This window comes from Lemur catta, chromosome 20, assembly GCF_020740605.2.
Source record: "Lemur catta isolate mLemCat1 chromosome 20, mLemCat1.pri, whole genome shotgun sequence".
NCBI lineage: Eukaryota > Metazoa > Chordata > Mammalia > Primates > Lemuridae > Lemur > Lemur catta.
In genome coordinates this window covers 15,987,144-16,007,319 of record NC_059147.1, presented here as the reverse complement: position 1 = coordinate 16,007,319, position 20,176 = coordinate 15,987,144, and the positions used below count along the sequence as shown (strand labels likewise).

General features: G+C 43.9%; 1 protein-coding gene across 1 annotated transcript in view; it reads left to right on the top strand.

The window, feature by feature from the left end:
* Positions 1-3,537, top strand: part of VAT1L (vesicle amine transport 1 like) — a 135,862-nt gene extending 132,325 nt beyond the window's left edge. The window contains exon 9 of the mRNA XM_045533320.1: positions 972-3,537. Coding sequence (XP_045389276.1) covers positions 972-1,070 — 99 coding nt within the window. The 3' untranslated portion in view covers positions 1,071-3,537. The remainder of the gene's footprint in view (positions 1-971) is intronic.
* Positions 3,538-20,176: the final 16,639 nt, after the last annotated feature.

The following is a 20,176-nucleotide window of genomic DNA, read 5'->3' as shown; positions in this document are numbered from 1 at the left end:
GGGCAGAGCTGGGCCTCAAAGTCAACCCCCTGGACCAGGAGCGAGGAACATAAAAGGGATCCGAGGCACGGTTCACACAGCGGGGTGGTCACAGATGGCACTAGCATGCTCTGAGCCTCCGTCACTGCTTAGCCCTTTGCCAGATGCTTTATGTATGTTATTTCATTTTCTCTCACTTGGTTTTTATAACAGCTTTATAAGGTGGGTGGGTTTGTCCCCATTGTAATGGTGGAGGGAATGAAGACTCAAAGGGGTGGTCATACTGGTGATTAAACAAAGAAAAGGAGCCAAAGTCCCTGTCCTCCCAGAAACTGTATTCTAGTGGAGGAGATAGACAGCAAAGTAAATAAATGCACATTTGTTAATGTTGTCATTTCTGCTTTGAGTAAGTGACAGCGCCAGACTTGGACCCTGGCAGGTCTGTGCAGCGGATGCCCTGGGTAGGCTTCCTGTTGTGGGCATCTGCCCCTCTCTGCCTAAGAGCCAGCTCTGGCCACCAGCACATGCCTCAGTTATGCACAGAACGCCAGGGAGATAACCCATCTCCCCCGAGAGCAGTGCTTAGCCACACCCCAGGGCTGCCCCACCCACCCCGCAGGAGGGGCGACTGTGATGCGTGTCCTTCACGATCTCCCAGAGGTCCCCAGCAGAACTGAGTCCAGCTGCCCATGCAGGAACCTACTAATAAACATGCCCTAGTATCAGCGTCCCGGACTTTTCTATCTCATTTCCTCACTCCCCATCTAGAGCTTCCTGGGGTCATCTCCTAAATTCCAAATACTTGCACCCAAATCCTTATCTCAGAGTCTGCTTCTTGGGGTGCCCAACATAGAACAGCAAATCCCACACGGCCTTCTAGGGAAACAGGCAACCCCAGCTCTAGCCCCTAAGACGCCACGGGGCTCAGGTGCTCAGAGAAGGCGGGGAGGCGGGTTGCAGAGCCATCACCTGTGTCCTCTGTTGAATTTCAGATGGCCAACGACAGCACAGAGACGAGTGAGGCAGGGGAAGAGGAGGAGGACCACGAGGGAGACAGTGAGAACAAGGAGCGGATGCCCTTCATCCAGTAACCCGGGACCCGGGCGGGAGAACACCAAGGATGGTTTGGAAGAAGAAGACCCGGCTGAGAAAACTCTTCTGTGCCCCAGTGAACAATGCTGTAGTCCAGTGCGTGTCATGTTTGTCTGCCGTCAGCTGAGCTAAAAAGCTGTTGATCACTGTCGTTTTTTGAAATTAAGTGCCAATCCCATTCCATGCAGTATTACGTCCCGACTCCATCTGTGTATTACACTCTCCCTCTCCCCTGTATCCAAACCACCCACCTGTGGGTCCTTCTCAAACAGTTCTAGAACAGCCTTGCAAATTAATACAAGCCCAAAGGCACAATGCCTGAGAAACCAGACACGGGCAGAGACAAGTTTGGATTGAAAAGGTGTGATCACAGAGCACCATCCAGATCCTAGGATTCTTCAGGCCAGTGACACTTTTTGCGCCAGCCACCTGTGCCTCTGAGAAGAGCATTTGCCAACTGGGCTGGCAGAAAGAGGGTAGGCCAGGAGATGTTTTCATGGGCCCATAAATTGAGAAACTCCCCACATAGTACTTTTTCTCTCTTTGTTGAAGACGCAACTACAATCAAAAGGTTTGAGCCACCCTCCTCTATCCCTCTGGTATTTGGCCTTTTCATTGGTTGTTATCCGTAAATGCAGGGAGGCAGGTATGGCTCTTTCCAAGGTGGAAGATGAGTCAATGGCATGAGTTTGAGGACCAGCCACAGAGATTCTCCAAAACCATGTCTCATGTGCAGAATCCTTCCCCCAACCCTATTTATTTTATCTTTAAGAAGACTTACCACAAATTGGACTAATTCAGAAGTCATGACTGGGACTTGCTTGTGTTTGCACACACTTACCATCAGTATTACCAATTTTGCTGTTTTCAATTCTTGGTAGCAAGTAGCCACCCTTACCGTGGACTCCCCCCAAGGAAGAGCTCCCTTGTAGACCGTATTTGGAAAAATCAATGAGTATCCTTTCTCTTGCCAAAGCATGTTTCAACATGTGATGAACTCTAGTGATACAGAAGGTTGATGTTCAGCATCTGATGCCAAATGTGTAGTTCCTCCCCTCTGATACATAAAACCATGGTGCAGACTCTGCAGGGCCCTTACTCTTTGGAAATCAGGGATCAAGCTACTGGCTTGCACATCTTATTCAATTTTCCACCTCCTAAGCTCTAAAAAATCCCACTCCCACTCTAACACCATTTGACTGGACTTGAGAGGTGAACATAGTTACTCTTGAGGAAGAGAAAGAGTCTCAAGGTCTTTCAGAGGGATTCCTCATTCATTCCTCTTAACCAAAAGGATTAACTCCGTCTCTCACAAACCAAGATGGAAACACCAGGAGCCCATGCCGTTAGCACTCCAACTTTCCTTGTGTTCTGGAAAACATCAGAGGATTCCCACATTGCCCAATTTCCCCACCAATAAGCCTTAGGGTGGACCCAACTCTTCCCCCCAGGCGGTGGGGAAGAATGCATCTCTGCAGTCGCCTGTGTGATTTCCAGAGTCCCTTTGTAACCAATGTCACCCCATGCTTCATGTTCCCTTTTCCTATCCTAAGCTTGTGATGATGACTTATTTATACCAAATATTTATCTGAAGGGAGGTTCTCCTCATTGTGAATGTACATGTAAAATATGGAGACAAGAAAAGGTGCTGTCATCCAACTAGCCAAGGGATCAGAGTTTCTCAAAAGAGGACGCCAATGTCACCTTCTCTTCCTGTCCCAGGACTCCCCAATCTTCTAGTTCTGGGCCATCTAGAGAGATAATGGGGTGTTTATTCCTGTTACCTTTGCCAAGGGCCGTATTATTGGTTGTATTTCTCCCATAACCACTATGAAAAGGAGGTCTTAAGAAGAACCACTATTCGAGTGACATTTCTAGTAAGTTGGGCAGAAATGGCATTTTCTAGGGCTGGAGGAACTAAGAGCCACTGGCTCCCAAGAGAGTGGGAACAGGACTACGTCCAGAATCCAGACAGCCTGTGTGATGTCCAGAGGAGAAGCATGAAAAGTCATTCCTTCCCAAACCTGGTTTATTGTTTTTCTTTTTAACTAGCAAAGTGAATCCATTAATCACAAATTATTCCAGTTGGTTAAAGAAAACCCTTTCCTTTCCTCAGAACACAGAATGAGAAAACTAGAGCTTGACCAATAAGATCAATTTCTGCCATCAAGAATGGGGGGTGGGGAAATAAAATGTTAAAATGAACTGTTTAATGTACTCTCATTTTAAGCACCTTCTTTCCCATCTCTTGATTGTTTTTGTTTTTTTTCTGAAGGAAGCATAAAGAACATCTCAGTTTGCCTTAAAGGAACTGTGAAGGCTTCTCTGTAATTTAAGCTCGATTGGAATGAACTGAAACATTGTCTAATGTCTTTGTGGCTTTAGAGCTTTTGTTATATTGTGCCTACAAAGCGAATTATGTTTACATAAAAAATATAAATAAAGTATTCAGCATAGCAAAACCTCGCCTGGCATCTGTCACTCCACATAAATCGTTGTTGGATAAGCAGCCCTGCGATCACGGTGCAAGGAACAGGTAACTGGAAAAGGAAAGGTTAAAAACTTGCCAGGAGGATCCCCAGGTGGAAAACCAAAGACCACATGGAGAAAACAGGGACCAAGATGAGAAAAGCCTTTAAAAAGACATTCAGGGTTCCTCAAGCTAGAAAGTAAAACCACTAGATAAAAGAACTATTAAAAGTATCGTGTAATAATTGTGATGAGGACAATAATGATGCTATAGATAATAATAACAGAAAAATGATTATAAGGGCAACCATTTATTAGTGGCCTACTATACACTGCTAAAAGAACCAGATATGTAGTCATTCCCCACAGCCCTAAGAGGTAAAGTCCATCATTATCATAGAAGTGACAAGGCTGAATCACAGGGAGCTTTTGCACTTGCCTAAGATGACACAGCTAGTAAATCATGGAGCCAGGACTCACCAATTTCAAGCCATGCCTTTGCAACCAGAACTCACACTCTTATTAACTACCCTGGCATGCAGCCTCAAGCCTTAAATAAGGGTAAAATATAAGACATTTCAGGCTGTCATACCTTTCTCGCTTGAAATTCTTTAGGGACTCTGTTTCCTCTGCTTTCAAGGATATGCTTGTAAATTTGTTTTGCTTTGTAGCAAATAATATGCATGCCAAGAAGCATTTTTTTTCTTCTGGCTCTCTAAGCAAGTGTTTGGTAAAGTGATGATTTTAAAACACACATCTCAACAATTTCCATTTTTATGATCTAAAATCCTCAAGGTTATCAAAGAGATACACAAAAGTAAACCTTCGAGGTCAAGGGGTTTATGAAAGAGTAATTTATGACTGGGGAAGCCTTACTGTGTGTTACCATATTTCTCAGCAGAAAGCCAACAAAATCTAGCCAGGCCCCATGTCTCTCGAATACCACATGTACAAACTCAAATCGAGACAGTAGAAAAGTTAGTCAGATTGTCGGTGAAATACTTATAAAGTCACTGTACTGAGGATTTCCTCGTATGTGCTTATTTAATGCTCATGTTCACTGTGTAAATCCCATGGCTGCACCTAGCCAGTGTCGGTGCCCTGTCACATTTGAACATAGCCCACCAATGAAAACTGGAATCTTAACTAAAATAAAAAAAAACATGTATATGTAAACCTATTTAATATATACCAATACAGAAAGAAACAAAACAAAATGAAAAAAAAAAAAAAAAAAAAAACAACTTAAAATCCACATCTTCCTGGGAGGCCAAGGCCGGAGGATGGCTTTAGCTCAGGAGTTCAAGACCAAAAGTGATCAGATAGAAAATGCCTTAACTTCCCTTTGCTCTGGTTTGGTTCCTCCAGAATCAGACATTCCAACAAGGATTTGAACATAACTCCTGTCGAGGAGGTGTTCCCGTGAAGCACAGCTTGGGAGTAAGATGGGAGAGGGAAGAAGCCAATTCAAGGTGTGTTAGTGAGCAGGTCACCACTGCAAGAGACAGTAGGTGGGACCAGAATCCTCCCACTTGAAGGGTAAGGAAGACGGTCATGTTTATCCATCAGTCCCCATGCATCATTGGTTGAGGGTTACTCCCAACAAGGGTGCTGATTCCCTGCCACTCATGTCTTGCTCCTTGTGTGAACCAAGCACCTTGCTGTGGCCAGTCAATGGCCTCAGGGAACCACAAGGAGCCACTGGTCTGTACAGGGACAGCAAGGGGAGATGGAAGTAGGACCTAGAGCTCCTATCATAACTTGTCTGGAGAACTTATTTTTTATTCTGAAGTCATAGGGGAAAGCTTTTGAGGCTTTCCAGAAACTATGTTCCAGTTTTAGCAACCACTCCCCACTCCAGCTATCCCGTTACCTCATACCACCCTTTTCTTTTGGCATTTTGTTCTATTAACTGGTCTCTTCACTTGGGAGTGGAGTTTCTGCTCAGAGGAGAAAGCCAAAATGCTTTGCCATCTCACCAGCATGTGTCACTTCTTTGGGATCTTCCTGCCAAATTTCAGGTCTCTTCTTCTTCATTGGGACAGAAAAATCTAGGGCTCTACCTTACACAATACTGCATGTTTGTTCAACACATGAACATTTACTGCATGCAGGACCCTGTTCCAGGTCCTAGGAAGAGAAAGAAATAGAAAGAAAATAAAATAGATCCTGCCTCAAGAAATCCATAGTCTAGTGCTGTGTTACCCAATAGAAATATAATGTGAGCCACATACAAAGAAATTTTCTAGTAATCACATTAAGCGAGTAAAGAAAAACAAAGAAGTTTAATTTTAATATATTTTATTTAACCCAACTTATATAGAATGTTATCATTTCAACATACGGTCAACATAAAGATTATTAATGAGATCGTTTACATTCTATTTTTCATACTAAGACTCCAAAATCTGGTGTGTATTTTATACTTACAGCACATCTCCACTTTAGACACATTTAAATGTTCAGTAGCACCTGTGACCAGTGGCTACCAGTTTGGGCAGGCAGGTCTAGCGGAAGAGCAGAAATGAACACCGAGATATACAACATAGCTTCAAAGAAGCAATGTTAGAGGGCACAACAGAGAGGCAAAGTAGGCAGGGATCGACTCTACAATGGAAGGGGACAGTGAAGAAAGTGGACCCAGAGAAGGTGATGCTTGAGTGAAGTCTTGAAAGATGTGTGGATGTTGTTTACAAGAAACCGGTACCTAAAGCACTCAGCATCACGCCTGGGCACACAGTAAGCACTCAGTAAACATTAGCTTCCTCTCCCTATCCCCATTTGCCAATGCTGGGAAGAACAGCATGCTTGGGAAATAGTAGCTTCTTGCTGCTTTTTTTAAACAACAGAGACTCTATAGATCTCAATATTTTGCTTCTAGATTTGTTTGTGGGAGAAAACAAAATGAATGTTTTTGCATTCTCTGCCATGAGCAGAATAAGCTAAGCTCCTATTACTAGCCAAGCAAAGACGCTGGAAACTGTGTGCCCAGAGTTATGCAAATTGGCATAACACCCAAACAGCTAAACAAAGGAAAAACGCAGACGGGAGCAACTGTAACATAAACACAACACAGGCATGTGTACCCACACATGTGCAGTGATGAAGCCTTGGAATCTTTCAAACCAGGGATATCAAATCTGGGAAAAATGCTTGGCCTCTGAGCTTTCTCCTGTTAAAATGGAAATGCTCGTATTGTCTATGCCCTAGAAGATCAAATGTAACAGTGTATGTATTAATATAACCCCACTGAAATCATGACTCGCGAGTTCCAGTCTGAAAGCCAGATTACGAATGCCTTCAAAACAGGCTTTTTTTCATTCATTTCACAAACACTGATCAAATGCCTAGCATATTCCTGACATAATATTTTTAGTGTCTTAGCTGCAAAAATAAGAAATGCATAGCCTCTGCCATCTGAGAGCTCACAGTTTAATATATGATAACAAATAAGTTTTGTCTCTTGTGCAAATGGCAGTTTATCTCTAGAGATTGCTTTGGCACTGAGAGCTTATGTGGACTGAATGGTAACGAGTGCTGTAATTGATGACAATGTCTGTCAGAAGCAGGTGAAGAGAGCTATCTCGGGGATATAGCTGGCATTAGGCCATCAGTGGGCAAGCACAGGGTAGGTTTGAAGAATGGCCCACGTAGCTATTACATGCATCAAGAGAAGGGGTAAGAGACTAATAGGACCAGATTATGGAAATCTATGAATTTCACTTCAAGGGTTCAGGATTTTGTACTAAATGCAGAGGGATTAATCATGGGATTGCTGGAAAATGGTCTCAAGTAAGAGAAGACCATGGGAAGTCTTCCCAAAATGAACTTCACCATTTTACTTGGTCCAGCTGTGGGAGGTGGACTAGATGGGAGTGCCGTATGGGAATAACAGTTCTTTAACCAGTTTCCCAGCATCCACCCATTGTCTATTCAGTCATGAGTTAAGGCGTCCACTACACTGGCAGGAGTGGGGAAAATAAAAAAAATACCTGTTTCAGGAGTAGTGCAACAAGGAGGGGCTGGTGGTTTCGGCTTTGTCTGGGGACCTCATCTTGGAAGTCACCTAATGCCAATTCCACAATATCCTATCCATTGCACAGGTCAGTCCTGTCCAGCGTAGGAGGGGACAAGTGTATGAATACCAAGACGCAAGGACCAGCCACCGGGAGCCGTCTTGCAGGCGGGCCACCACCATCCACCCTCTAATTCTGTATCCGACAGGGTTCAGGCAGAGAAGCAGGGCCATTAGGGGATACACACATGTGCGTACACACACTCACACGTTAAAGAGTTTATCACAGGGATTTGACCTGATGCAGTTGTGTGAACTGGTTGACCACTCTGTAAGGCTGTTGTCTTCACACCTGATGCTGGAGCTTGGGGGTCACAGGGCCAGCCGTGGAGACGGGAAGATGGGAGTAAAGTGGAAGAAAAGGAGGGCAAGCCCTCACCAGTCTCCCACTGCCTTCCACCTTGACGACGTGGGTGGGTATCTTGCAGGGCAAGCTGGTGGCTCACTACAATCCAAAATATGCAGGGAAGGGAATTCCAGAAAACACAGTTGATCCCAGCTGAGTGATGGGTTCCAAAGTCACTGCAGATGTGTACCCTTTGGAGAGTCGTGACTGGGACGGGGCACGACGGAGCATCTGGGGTGCTGGGAATGTTCAGCTAGATTTATCTCACAATAAATACAGCACAGCCACATTTATCTTATGAAAAAAATACAATCTCAGCACCTGAAAGTAAGAATTATTAATATTGTTATTCTGACCTATCCTAATACACAGATTCTCTCTCACACACACATCCCTACACCCATTATCCCCCCCGTGCGTTCTCTTTTATAAACTGCCCTATCCTCTTGGAAATACACTATGGGTCTTTTCCATGACAATCAATATTCTTTTACAGCAGGATTTTCATGATGGCTTAGAAGTCCAGTATTTGAGTAATCCCCTTTTAATTTTCGGTTGTCAAAAATAATGCTTTTGCTGTTTCCTTCTAAACTACCATCCACAGACCCAGACCAGAGACTATGTTTGCTCCTTTATTCCCAACGAGGTCTACTCAAGGCAAGTACTGGGTTTTTCAACAACAATCCCAGCTATCTAGTGTATATTTTGGAGGGAAGCCTAGTCTCCTAGGGCAGAAATAAATTATAGAAAAGAAGGCAGGTGTGGTGAATGTGGGTCTTTCAGAGACAACTTCCTGGACTTGCCGTCTCCACACCGAAATGGCCAGACTCCGAGAGTGTTTCCTGTCTAGTTTCCACTTCAAGAAACCCTGTAGCAAAAAACAGTATCCAGTGCAAATTGGATGGCCCCTCCACTGATCTGGGAAAAGCAAAAGCTGAAAGACTTCTGAGATGAAAACTAGACGCTAGTAAAACATTGACTCCTTCACTGTTTACCAGACATTCAAAATGGATGTGCCGGTGGTTTCCTGAAAGGAAAGAAAAGTTGGTTCATGTTCTGAAGCCCAAAAGCCTTTCGCCGCTGAGAAAAAGAGCAGCGTTTTCTAGATACCAGCAGCTCTCCATGGAGCCTACCATGATCCTCCCTAGCCTGAAGGGACCTCTCCACACATCTGAGATAAGATATAAGATTGAAAAAACTGACCCAATCCAATCACTATTCCTTCCTCTCCAGAGGGAGGCAGGCTAAGACTTCCTTTTTCCCATCAAATACAATCAGCAATATGTATTGACAATCTTAAAATACTCATTCTCTTTGGCCCAGTAATATTAATTATTACATGTGTGTGCTTACTATGGGCTAAACATTGCTCTAAGTGATTAATAAGCATCAACTTCTTTACACTCCACAAGAGCCCCGTATTTTAAATGCTCCTCTTCTCCTCTATTTTATAGGTATAGAAACCTGATCCAACAGCAGGTGGCAGAGCCCAGATTTGATCCCAGATGATCTAGCTCTACTCTGGGTTGTTAAGCACTAGACTGGGCTGCCTTTAAGTAAATCCACTCATAGAACCATGTGTCCTAAGGAAATAACCTGGAGTATAGGAACAATTATTGGCACACAAAGATGTTCATTTCATCGTTATTTATAATAAAGGAAAAATTGAAAATTAGGTAAACAATTGGAGGAGGTTTATTAAAGTGAGATATATGAAATATTATGTATCCATTAAAATAATGTCAAATAATCTGGATTGTTGGCAGGCTAATAGTTGTAAACCCATGGGTACTGCAGACCTACTGAACACAGACAACAGGGTTCCTCTGAGCTCTCAGCCAGCTTCCTACTGCCCCTATAATATTAGCAGACAATGAGGAGCCAAAGTTTCCAGCAGGGGCTCTAGGACAACTCACTATATAAGCAATTAGCCCCACCTGACAGACAAACACTGCAAACTGGGATGAAAAGCATCCAACACTCCTATCTATTTAATGAACATTGTTAGCACTGGCTATGGGACAGTGTTTTATATGTATTCGCTAACTTAATTTCTACCTAGAAGGTAGCTACTGTTCTTACCCCTCTTGCTATGAGATAGCAGACATGGCAACAGCACACAGCTGAGAAGTGGTAAAGTCAGGATTCCATCCAAGGTAGTCTGGGTCCAGGGTCTGCAACTTAACCACTACCCCACACAGCCATTCCAGCACAGAGCCTGTGGTGGGAGCCACATTTTGCCTGCCTGCCTGTGGGCAGGGATGTGTGTGGTCCGATGGACAGTACATTCCTGGCACCCAGAGAGAGGTACATACTGGGCTTGCACAGGGAATGGGGTAGTAGCAGGAACCAGGGCTGGAAACCGCAGAGAGACTGATTCCACCCAATGCACACTCTACCCATCTGCTCCCAATATGCAAGCAAACTTCCCTGAACAGATAGACATCCACAGAAAGTACAGAATATTTGTGTGTGTGCTACATAGATGATACTATACACTGTATTTTGTTTTTGATATGTTATTTTTACTCTACAGTATGTCTTACATATTTGTCCATGTTGGGACATCGAGATCTTCCTACTTATCTGTGATGGCTTCAGAGAATTCCATAGTATGAATACACCAAAGTATGTTGAGCCATTCCCCATTGATGGATGCTTCAGTTGTTTCCAATTTCTCCATTTCAATCACTGATGCAATAACTACCCTTACCTGTTGTGCCTTTTTGTATGTGTGCGTGTGCACATGTTGCTCTACCATTGACACCTAGATAGAAATAGTAGAGAATAAGCATAAACATTTTTAGGTTTATTGTTAAGACTTCAAAGTAGCTGCACCAATTTACATTACCCCCAGCATGGGTGAAAATTGTAGTCCTATATCTTCATCAGCAATCGATGTAGCCAAACTCACCACAGCCATCACCATCATAAGATTATGGTGCTACTGTTTTAACATACATTTCCTATTAATTAATGAGATCTTACCATAGTTTTTTTTTAACCCATTTTGATATTGTCTTCTGTGTACTGCCTGTTCATGTTCTTGCCTACTTCTCTTTTGTAAGAAAATCTTGTCCTAATAAGTTTATAAATTTTTATTTATTATTTTAAGAGATGGGCTCTCACTCTGTCACTCAGTCTAAAGTACAGTGGTACGATCATAGCTTACTGCAGCCTTGAACTCCTGGACTCCAGCAACCCTCCCACCTCTGCTTCCCAAGTAGCTAGGACGACAGGCACATACCACTGTGCCCAGCTAATTTTTTTTTAATTAAAAAAATTTTTTTTTGTAGAGATATGGCCTCACTATGTTGCCCAGGCTGGTCTTGAACTTCTGATCTCAAGCAACCCTCCTGCCTCAGCCTCCCAAGGAACTGGGATTACAGGCATGAGCCACCACACCTAGCCCTAGGAGATTTTTTTTTGTATATTCTGAATAATACTTCTTTTTATGTTGCTCACATTGATAATATTTTCTTCTGTTTTTTTTTCCCCCACTTGAGATAGTTTTCCCAGAAAAAAATTTGTGCTTGCAGGGTGTCAATGAGAACAAAAAACAGATGTCCACTGCAGCCCCCTTACTCTACTCTGCTTCTATTTTCTTGTCCAGAGTTATGCCATTGACCCTGAAGTGTCTAAAGCTTCGGGTTGCTGAAAGAGCGCAGAGTCTAGGGAGGCCCTTGGGAGGACAAAATGTGAGATGGGGCCCAGGGGCAGGAACTTGGAGAGATGGAGAGTCAGTGAAAGACCCCAACATCCATGTGGACAGACCAGCCAATAACCTGGCCTCTCAGTTCCTTCATCTTCCCATCTTAGGGTCATTTACCTCCAGTCCAGTTCAGTTGCTGCCACATCCAGAACTTATCATTGGGAACCCCTCTGACACCTGCAATATATGGCTTGACCTTCCACTCTTTGACCTCATTCCTCTATTCTTCCAGCATATCCCCTCAATTTCTAATTTTTTCGACTCCAGGTCATTAATTTTTCTACTTGCTCATCTATCCACCAAGTTCTTGTCTTCCTTTCCTCCCTTGTCAAGGCAGACGTCACAGTCTATCCCGAATCTCTTTTTCTTTCTGTCTCTACTCACTCTTTAAATATGTGAGCCCCCAGGGGATTATCTCTGAGCCTCCTTTTCCCTCAACATAAGCGTCCTGGCTTCATACCCATCATCACAGTTGCCCACCATTAATATATTATCGATTGTCTATGAACAAATTATTGGTTCCCTAATGCAACTCTCTTTTTCTACCTCAGTCACATGCTCAACATTTATCTCCAACCATCAACTGAACAAACCCAGCTGCATGTCCTATAAGAAACTTAAGACTAACTTGTATAATACAAACTTGTTTCCATGCCTCTATGCTCCCCCATCTGCTGCTCTCCTCTTTCTCTTTATTAATCTCAGTTTCTAAAGAAGTATACATAATGCCCTGTAAAAACAATCCATCTAACTATCTGGTTCCTTTTCTTATTCCTTATGAGAAACATGGAATATGGACACAACTACCTTGGTTTACCCATTCAGGTTTTCAGCCTCAGGAAGCACTTGCTGGAAAGGTGACCAAAAGGCAATCCCTTTTTATGCCATTTAAACCCAAAGGAATAGGTTTGCTGTTTACTTAAACCAGCTCATGGAGAACACAAGTTGACCTTAGTTCCATCACTAAATTTCCACCAGCAAAATGGTAGGAAAATTAGTTAATACACAGAAAGGCAAACTTTCTCAATGGTTCACTCTGCAACCAGTGACCCAAGCACAGGCAAAGTCGGCAAGCCTCTGAATTCTGAGAAACAATGAGGACCCTGTTGTCACCTGAAGACTGAAGACTAAAAACTGTTTCCACCAAGTCCAACCTTGGGCGGCCCACAGAGGAATTAGGAAGGTTTTTCCACTGCGGGCTGCCCTTGCTTTTGGTGGAAGGGTGGTGAATACTGACTTATTTGTATTCCTGGACTATTTGGCAGTAGGACCAGGCAAAACTCACAATAAATTTGAAATGTCAGTGTACCTAGGAAAAACAGATCAACCAAATGTTTTCCTTTCTTTAAAAATGGACCGTTCACTGCACTTAATTCTTGGAGGAAGGGACAGAGGAGGTAACCAGATTGGGACAAGTTGGGTGTGTGGAGAGGGATGGACCCCAGATTCAAGCTGGTAAAAGCCGGGATACTATTGTAACCATGATGATGATAATGGTGGTTAAATTATTCACAGTAAGTCCACATGTTAAATATCTTCGATGGGCATTGGCCATTATACTGATTGTTTTCAGGGAATCTTTTTAATCTTCCCAACATAGCTGGTGAATGGTCTTTATGGTCCCTAATATGTAGGAATGTGAGTCCCAGAGAGGTTAATGTGTTTGCCCGAATCACAGAGCTCGCAAATGAGAGAGCCACGATTCAACACCAGGTCTGTGTGATGTCATTTGTGCACTTTCCACTACTGCATGTTGCTTTGCAAAGTAAAGTGAGTGGGGTTGTGTGGCTGCTCAGGGCCAAGAATACAGTGTCCCCAGCACCGTGTCTGAGAGGCCCCACGAGCAGGCAGGATGGGATTGAGCCAGAAGAACACTTACTTGGGTCCTAAAAAAGAAGTGACCACCACATGCATAAAAGCAGAACCAGAGGGACCCAGGCAGAGGCTGTTGTAACTAATCAGTGAGAACCCAAAGAAACAGAGCACACCAAGCACACAGTGACAGGGGACCTTGGTGAATGAAATTGGGGCTGTCATGCTTCCTTACAAGTTGCTAAGAAAGAGAACTGACCATTATGAAATAGAAAAGGAGGCAGAGGAGAAGGAGAAATGCCTTCTGGGTAAAGCGGAACTTTCTAGCAATAGAACTGGCTGCCTTGCTGGACAGTGAATTTTCCATCATGAGAAATGTTTAAGGCAGAGACTTGCCAGCAATATTGCATCAGGCACTCAGGCAACAGGTTGAACCTGATGACCAGGCGGTCAAGTCTCTCTTAGACTTGAGATTCCCTGTTCTGAACCTACTGCCCTGACATTAACCAGAAATTCTCATACTGACCTCCTGGGTAAGTCCATGAAGTCCCAAAGCCACTCACCACCAGGTGGGCTTCATGCCTCAGCCAGGTTCTGATGTGGGAGACTCAAGTTTGATGAACTCTTAGAAGTTGAGAAATCTAAGTCACTTTGCTCTCTAAGGTTGAGTCTCATCTTCTGTAAAACAGGGATAATAATGACTTCCTTATTAGATTTACATTTTAAAATCCTAGCACAGTGCCTAAGATAAGATTAATTGGCTCTACATCACCAATCTCTTGACTCCAAAACCTCTTGGTTGAATCATTTCATGGAATACCCGTTTGTGAAATGCCCGCTGAGCATTAGCCATTTGGCCAGGCACTAGGACTTTGCTACCCAATATGGCAGCTGCTCCCCACATGCAGCTACTGAGTACTTCTCTTGGACAGCGCTGGTCTGAGAAATCAGAAGAAAATAAGATGAGGTCCATGTCCAGGGTCAAATATTTGTGGGAAAGGAAGGGATAAGTGTAAAATAGTTGCATATTTTAGAAGTTCTATGGTAGAAGCACGTTCACTGTGGCTGCAAATGGGACCAAAGCTGTGGGGTTGGAGCAGGGCAGGCATGAGTCTGAGAACCTTATGCAGGTATGATGATTCGTGTACCTGTATCACGGTAGTGAACGAAGCTCAAACACCCTTTGACTGATCAACTACTGTGACGAGATGTGGCTCTGAACATCTTAAACACGTTCTGGTTTTCTCAGCCATCTGCAAGACAGATGAGGACACCAAGGTTCAGAGAGATGACAAAGTCTGACCACTGTCACACAACTAACTGGCAAGTGACAGATCTGAGACTTTTTTTTTTTTTTTTTTGAGGCAGAGTCTCACTCTCTTGTCAGGGATAGAGTGCTGTGGCATCAGCCTACCTCACAGCAACCTCAGACTCCTGGGCTCAAGTGATCCTCCTGCCTCAGCCTCCCGAGTAGCTGGGACTGTTGGCACCCACCACCATGCCTGGCTAATTTTTTCTATTTTTCGTAGAGGTAGCATCTCACTCTTGCTCAGGTTGGTCTCAAACTCCTGAGCTCAAGCAATTGTCCCCCCCTCAGCCTCCCAGAGTGCTAAGATTATAGGCATGAACCACCATGCCTGGCCTGATTTTATTTTACTTTTTTGAGGTGGGGTCAAGCTATGCTTCCCAGGCTGGCCTCAAACTCCTGCACTCAGGAGATTCAAGTAGCTGGGACTACAGGTGTGCACCAGTACAGCCAGCTGATCTGCGATTTTCATCTCAAGCTATCAGAGTTCTTGCTCTTGGTCTATATGCAATGCTGTCTCAACTTAGCAGAGTCTGTTAACCCTCCTCCCTGAAACCCATCACCATCCCTTTCTTCAAATCCTGTAACACTTTCAGCAGTCACAACTGCAAGAAATAGCCACAAGTAGAAACAAAACAACTCCACACATACACTGAAATCCAACTCTCCTCCAAGCATTTTAGCCTTGCTTGTGCTAGATCCAAGTTCAGTCCTGCCACGTCCTCTAAATACTGCCCTGGAACCTCTGAACACAGCCTTCAAAACATGTTCAGCCTTGAGTATTAATGGAGAAATAGCAGTGAGGCCAAATAGATTTGTTTGTGAGAATTCGAGACTCTGGAAAACAGCTTAGAGCAACTTTAAAATAGCAACCGGTGGCATAAACACACCAATTACACCGGGCGGTCAGGGGATGTGTTGCAAACAGCAATTTATTAAAGAAAATAAAACCCTGGTGACAGTTTTAAAATCCTCGTCAAAACACTTTTTGTCTGAAGGCAATGTTTTTATAGTTCCTATTCCCTGGCTATAAATGTGTGTTTCTTCTTAAATAGTCCTTTCAGAAGCCCAGGTCCACCCCAGGAGACAAGCTGCTGACATCATGTTGTTCCACAAAAAAGCAATTGTTCAGCCTCCAAGAAAATGGAGTGAGGCCTGCCTTCCCCAAAGATGGGGTGGGAAAGGGGCCCCCTTATCTTTGATGTGTGTGTAGCTCTTGACTTGATTTTTTTTTTTTTTTTTAAGATCACCACCATCCCATGGGCTTTTCCTGATGAGGTTTTAGGGGAGGGGCTCACCTAAAGGGACAGGCCATGTCTGATGTCAGTCAGCACGTGACAGGGACAAAAATCCTTCACTTGAGACTGTTCTCAGAGCCATCTCTGTCTCCACACCCCCATCCCAGTTCCTCCTCTCCCAGCCAATCCTGCCAGCCCTACAGTTTATTTCATTTCCTCTGCCTCCCACCACCCCTCCTGCCCAAAGAGGGATAGACTGGACTTGAAATCCCAGCAGGAGGAAGAGAAGTTAAAAAGGGAAAGTTCCCATCCCTGTCTGGCCTTGGGGCCAAGTACCTACAAGATCATCAGAGCTTCCCCAGTGCTGAGAATGATGGTTACTTAGCATGATGTCAATTGTGAACACAAGTGAGTCACAGTCCCTTTATTCTTCCATGGGTTGCATAGCTGTTTTCCTTGGTTGGTCAAGTGCCTTGTGGCTGGAGCCCTCAGAGAGGAGGTGGGAAGGGAGTAAGAAAAAGCAAAGCTGTCCTGCCACACATTTGTAAATATTTATTGAGCAAATACCATGTGCCAAGTACTGTACTGTGTGTGTAGTCGCATTAACCCAACACAGCCTCTGCCCTCCAGGAGCTTACAGACCAACATCCAGCAAGTAAATCGATTAAGTAAACACATTTTTAAATAAGAAATTGTGCCAAGGGCTATCAAAGAAGCAGGGTACTTTGGTGGAGAACAACAGAGGAGGACCTTCCTAGATGATGCAGTTAGAGAAGGCGTGTCTGAGGAAGTGTCATTTGAGCTCCAACCTGAAGAACAAGGAGGTGGCCATATACAAAACGGTGCACACCAAGCTTTCAAGTTTCAAAAGGGACAGGGTATGGTGACAGAGAAAAAGTAATGTGGCAATGCATAGCGGGGGTCGGGGCAGAGACTTAGATATGATTCAAAAATGGCGAAAACTTCTCTGCGACCGTAGGAAGTCACCAGGAAGAACCAGGTAAGATCTCACCAGGTAAGAGGGCCTCATAGACATGATACGAACTCTAGGTTTCATTTTAAGTCCAGTGGAAAGATGTGGAGAGTTTTTAGTAGGGGAATGACAATCACATCAGCAATGCACGGAGCATCCACTTGAGTTGGGCAGGAGCTAAGGTTACATAGGTTAGGACAAAAGTTCCTGGTGACTTACGATGGGGGGATAGCAGGAGAGAAGAATAAAAGTCAAGAGTCAATGAGCACGTGTGTGTGGAGGCCACAGCACTGGCAGCTGACAAGGTTGTGGGGAGGTGAGTTGAGGGGAGGGGTGGGGGGCTCAAAAAGGACTTCCAGGCATCTGCATTGGCCCACTGAGTAGATGATGGAGACAGTAGCTGTGACATGGAAGACTCGGGAGAAATGGGACCTTTTTTTAATTCATGGGGGCATTCGTAGGGGAAGAATCCAGAATTTAATGTTTAACCATCGCGGGTTTGAAATGTGTCTGAGACATCCGGCTGGAAGTATCACGTGGGCAACTGGAAATGTGAGGCTGAAGGAGGGGGATCCAAGTTGGGGAGGCCAGTGTGAGAGCCCCAGAGAGAAAATCTGAAGCCGTGAGAGGGAACAGGATCGTCTCAGTGGAGAGCGTGGGGGATAACAGCAGCCAGGGGACAGTCCTGAGGAGCACCAGGCACTGGAGGCGAGGAAGAGGTGAACCCCCAAATGTTTAATTAGAGCAGAAAATGTGGGCTCCAGTGAAACTAGTCTGGAGGACTCTGTACTGGTGGTAACAGGACATTAAACATTTGTCTAAACCCACAGAACGTGCACCGTCAGGTGTGAGCCCCAACATAAACTATGGACTTTAGTTAATACCAATATGTCAGTACTCATTCATCAGTTGTGATGGATACACCGCACTCCTTCAATGTATTAACACCTGGAGATGCTGTGCAGGGGAGAGGTGGGAAGAGGAGCTAGATGGGAACTCCCTGCACTTCCTGCTCGATTTTTCTGTAAACCTAAAACTACTTTAAAAAAAATAATAAAATCTCTTAATTTAAAAAGAAGAAAGCATGGTCTTTAGGATCTGGCTCAAAGAAAAATCAAAAAGGCATCAGAGGCTTTACTGCGAAGGAAAAAGAACTTAAAAATAATATAGATTTATTTTGAAGAAAAAAGACAACTTTGTCCTTATAAGTCTAGTTTGAGCGTAGCACAGATCAAAGAGCCAAGAGACATCCTTAGCTTCCTACCGTTATTCCATAACTTGAAATCTTAAAGGATTTGGGAATATGGCAAAGAACACTTTTGATCAATCATAATGAGCTCAATTATAAAACATTGATCTTTTTACCTATTCAAACCAAAGCGCATTTTCACAGCCCAGGTCTTCTGGCATCAATCAAAACTAGATTGAAACGTCTACTCAGCTCCTGGGGATCTTTAGTGAATTTGGACAAAACCACTTAACTTTCAATCACCTATGTAATGGAGAGAACACTTACCCCACAGGCCTGCTGTGAAAACTAAAGAGACTTGGCATTCCATAAATTGTATATATTATCATACTCTAATGGTAAGGATCTCATTGATACAGTACTGGACATTATGCTAAGTGCTTTATAGCCATTATCTCATTTAATCTTCCCGTAGCCCCACTGCTAAGATGAGAGAAGACTCAGAGAGGCTTAGTGACTCACCCAAGATCACACAGCCGATAAGGGGTGAAAGCAGGATGTGAACTCAGCTCAGTCTGTTTTCACAGTTCTCTCAAATGCCTACGCATAGACTGCTTGTGTGAGTACAAGGAGTCAGCATTGTAGGTGAAATCTTTATGTTTTATTTCACACTTAGGTTGCTAAGTTATGTCAGACTTGTCTGCATCAGTGGTCTTACTTTGGCATTGATGAGCAGGTAGGTTACAAAGGGGCTTAAGCTGGGAGGAAATGAAGATGAAGTAGACTGTGCTTTTCCTATGATTCAAAAGGAAGGAAGTGATTATTCCCTGATTCTTCCTGTCTTGTTTCAAAAAGAAAAATACATAAAATGAGCTTGGCTCTTCAGACCTTCCAAACCTATGACCCCTGAGCTCCATTTGCACCTGGCCATCCATACAACCTTGTGGAGTGTACAGAGGCCTCTCCCTGCGTCTAACTCCCTCTCTCTTGCCTACACCTGGATGGAAGTCCATTGCTTTTATGCAAAGCCTATCTCATCCCAAGCACTTATCCAAAAAGCCTATGATTAGGGTAAGAATAATTACGCTGAGTCTTTCATTATATTTCTCTATTATTTATATTATTCCCTGGAAAGTGTTAATTAATATTTAATGTGTTCAAGGAAAAAAGTGTTGGATCTAAAATGTAACTATCGTTGATACATTACATTCTTTCTCACGGAAATAATTCACCTTTTAAAATTTTCTCTGCACTCTAAGTTGTGTTTTCCCAAGAATGTAAATCTTGATGAGTCCATGAAACCCTAATAGAGGGAGGCCTTACGTTTTATCACAGAGTATCCACTTCAGCCTTCCCGATAAGTCCCATTGAGCAAACCAGCCCCAAGCTCCACTTGAGCTGTGCAGACACGTGAGTACCTGAGAGTGTGTAGAGGCTCTGATTTAAATGAAAGATGCCGCGGCATCACAGCCACACACACACACACACACACACACACACAGACATGCAGAGTAACTTTCCTAGGGGTTTTGGAGCAAGGGAGGTGGGGGGGTGATTTTTTTTTTTTTTTTTTGCCCTTACAACTAAATTGAATTCATTTTCTAGAACATTTAGTGAATTTCAGAGTTCCAAACGAAAGAACTAAATATTGGGTCTTCACAGAGACCCCCAGCTTCCCAGACTTCAAATGAGAGAGAGAGAGTAAAAGAGAAAGGGGGGGGGGGGAGAGAGAGAGAGAGAGAGAGAGAGAGAGAGAGAGAGAGAGAGAGACAGGCAAATCCCTTAGTTAACTCTGATATACTTGGAAAAGGCAAATCACTAGGAAATGCAGCAAAAATAAATAAAAAGCCTAATGCGGGGTATGAGAACAAGGAGCCGCCTTATGCTGTGGCCAGCAGAGGCTCTCCCACATTTCATCAGCAGGATTCCAGCCAACCTCCCAAGCTCACTTTTATAAAGCCGGCCCCAGGCAGGCCGGAGCAAGA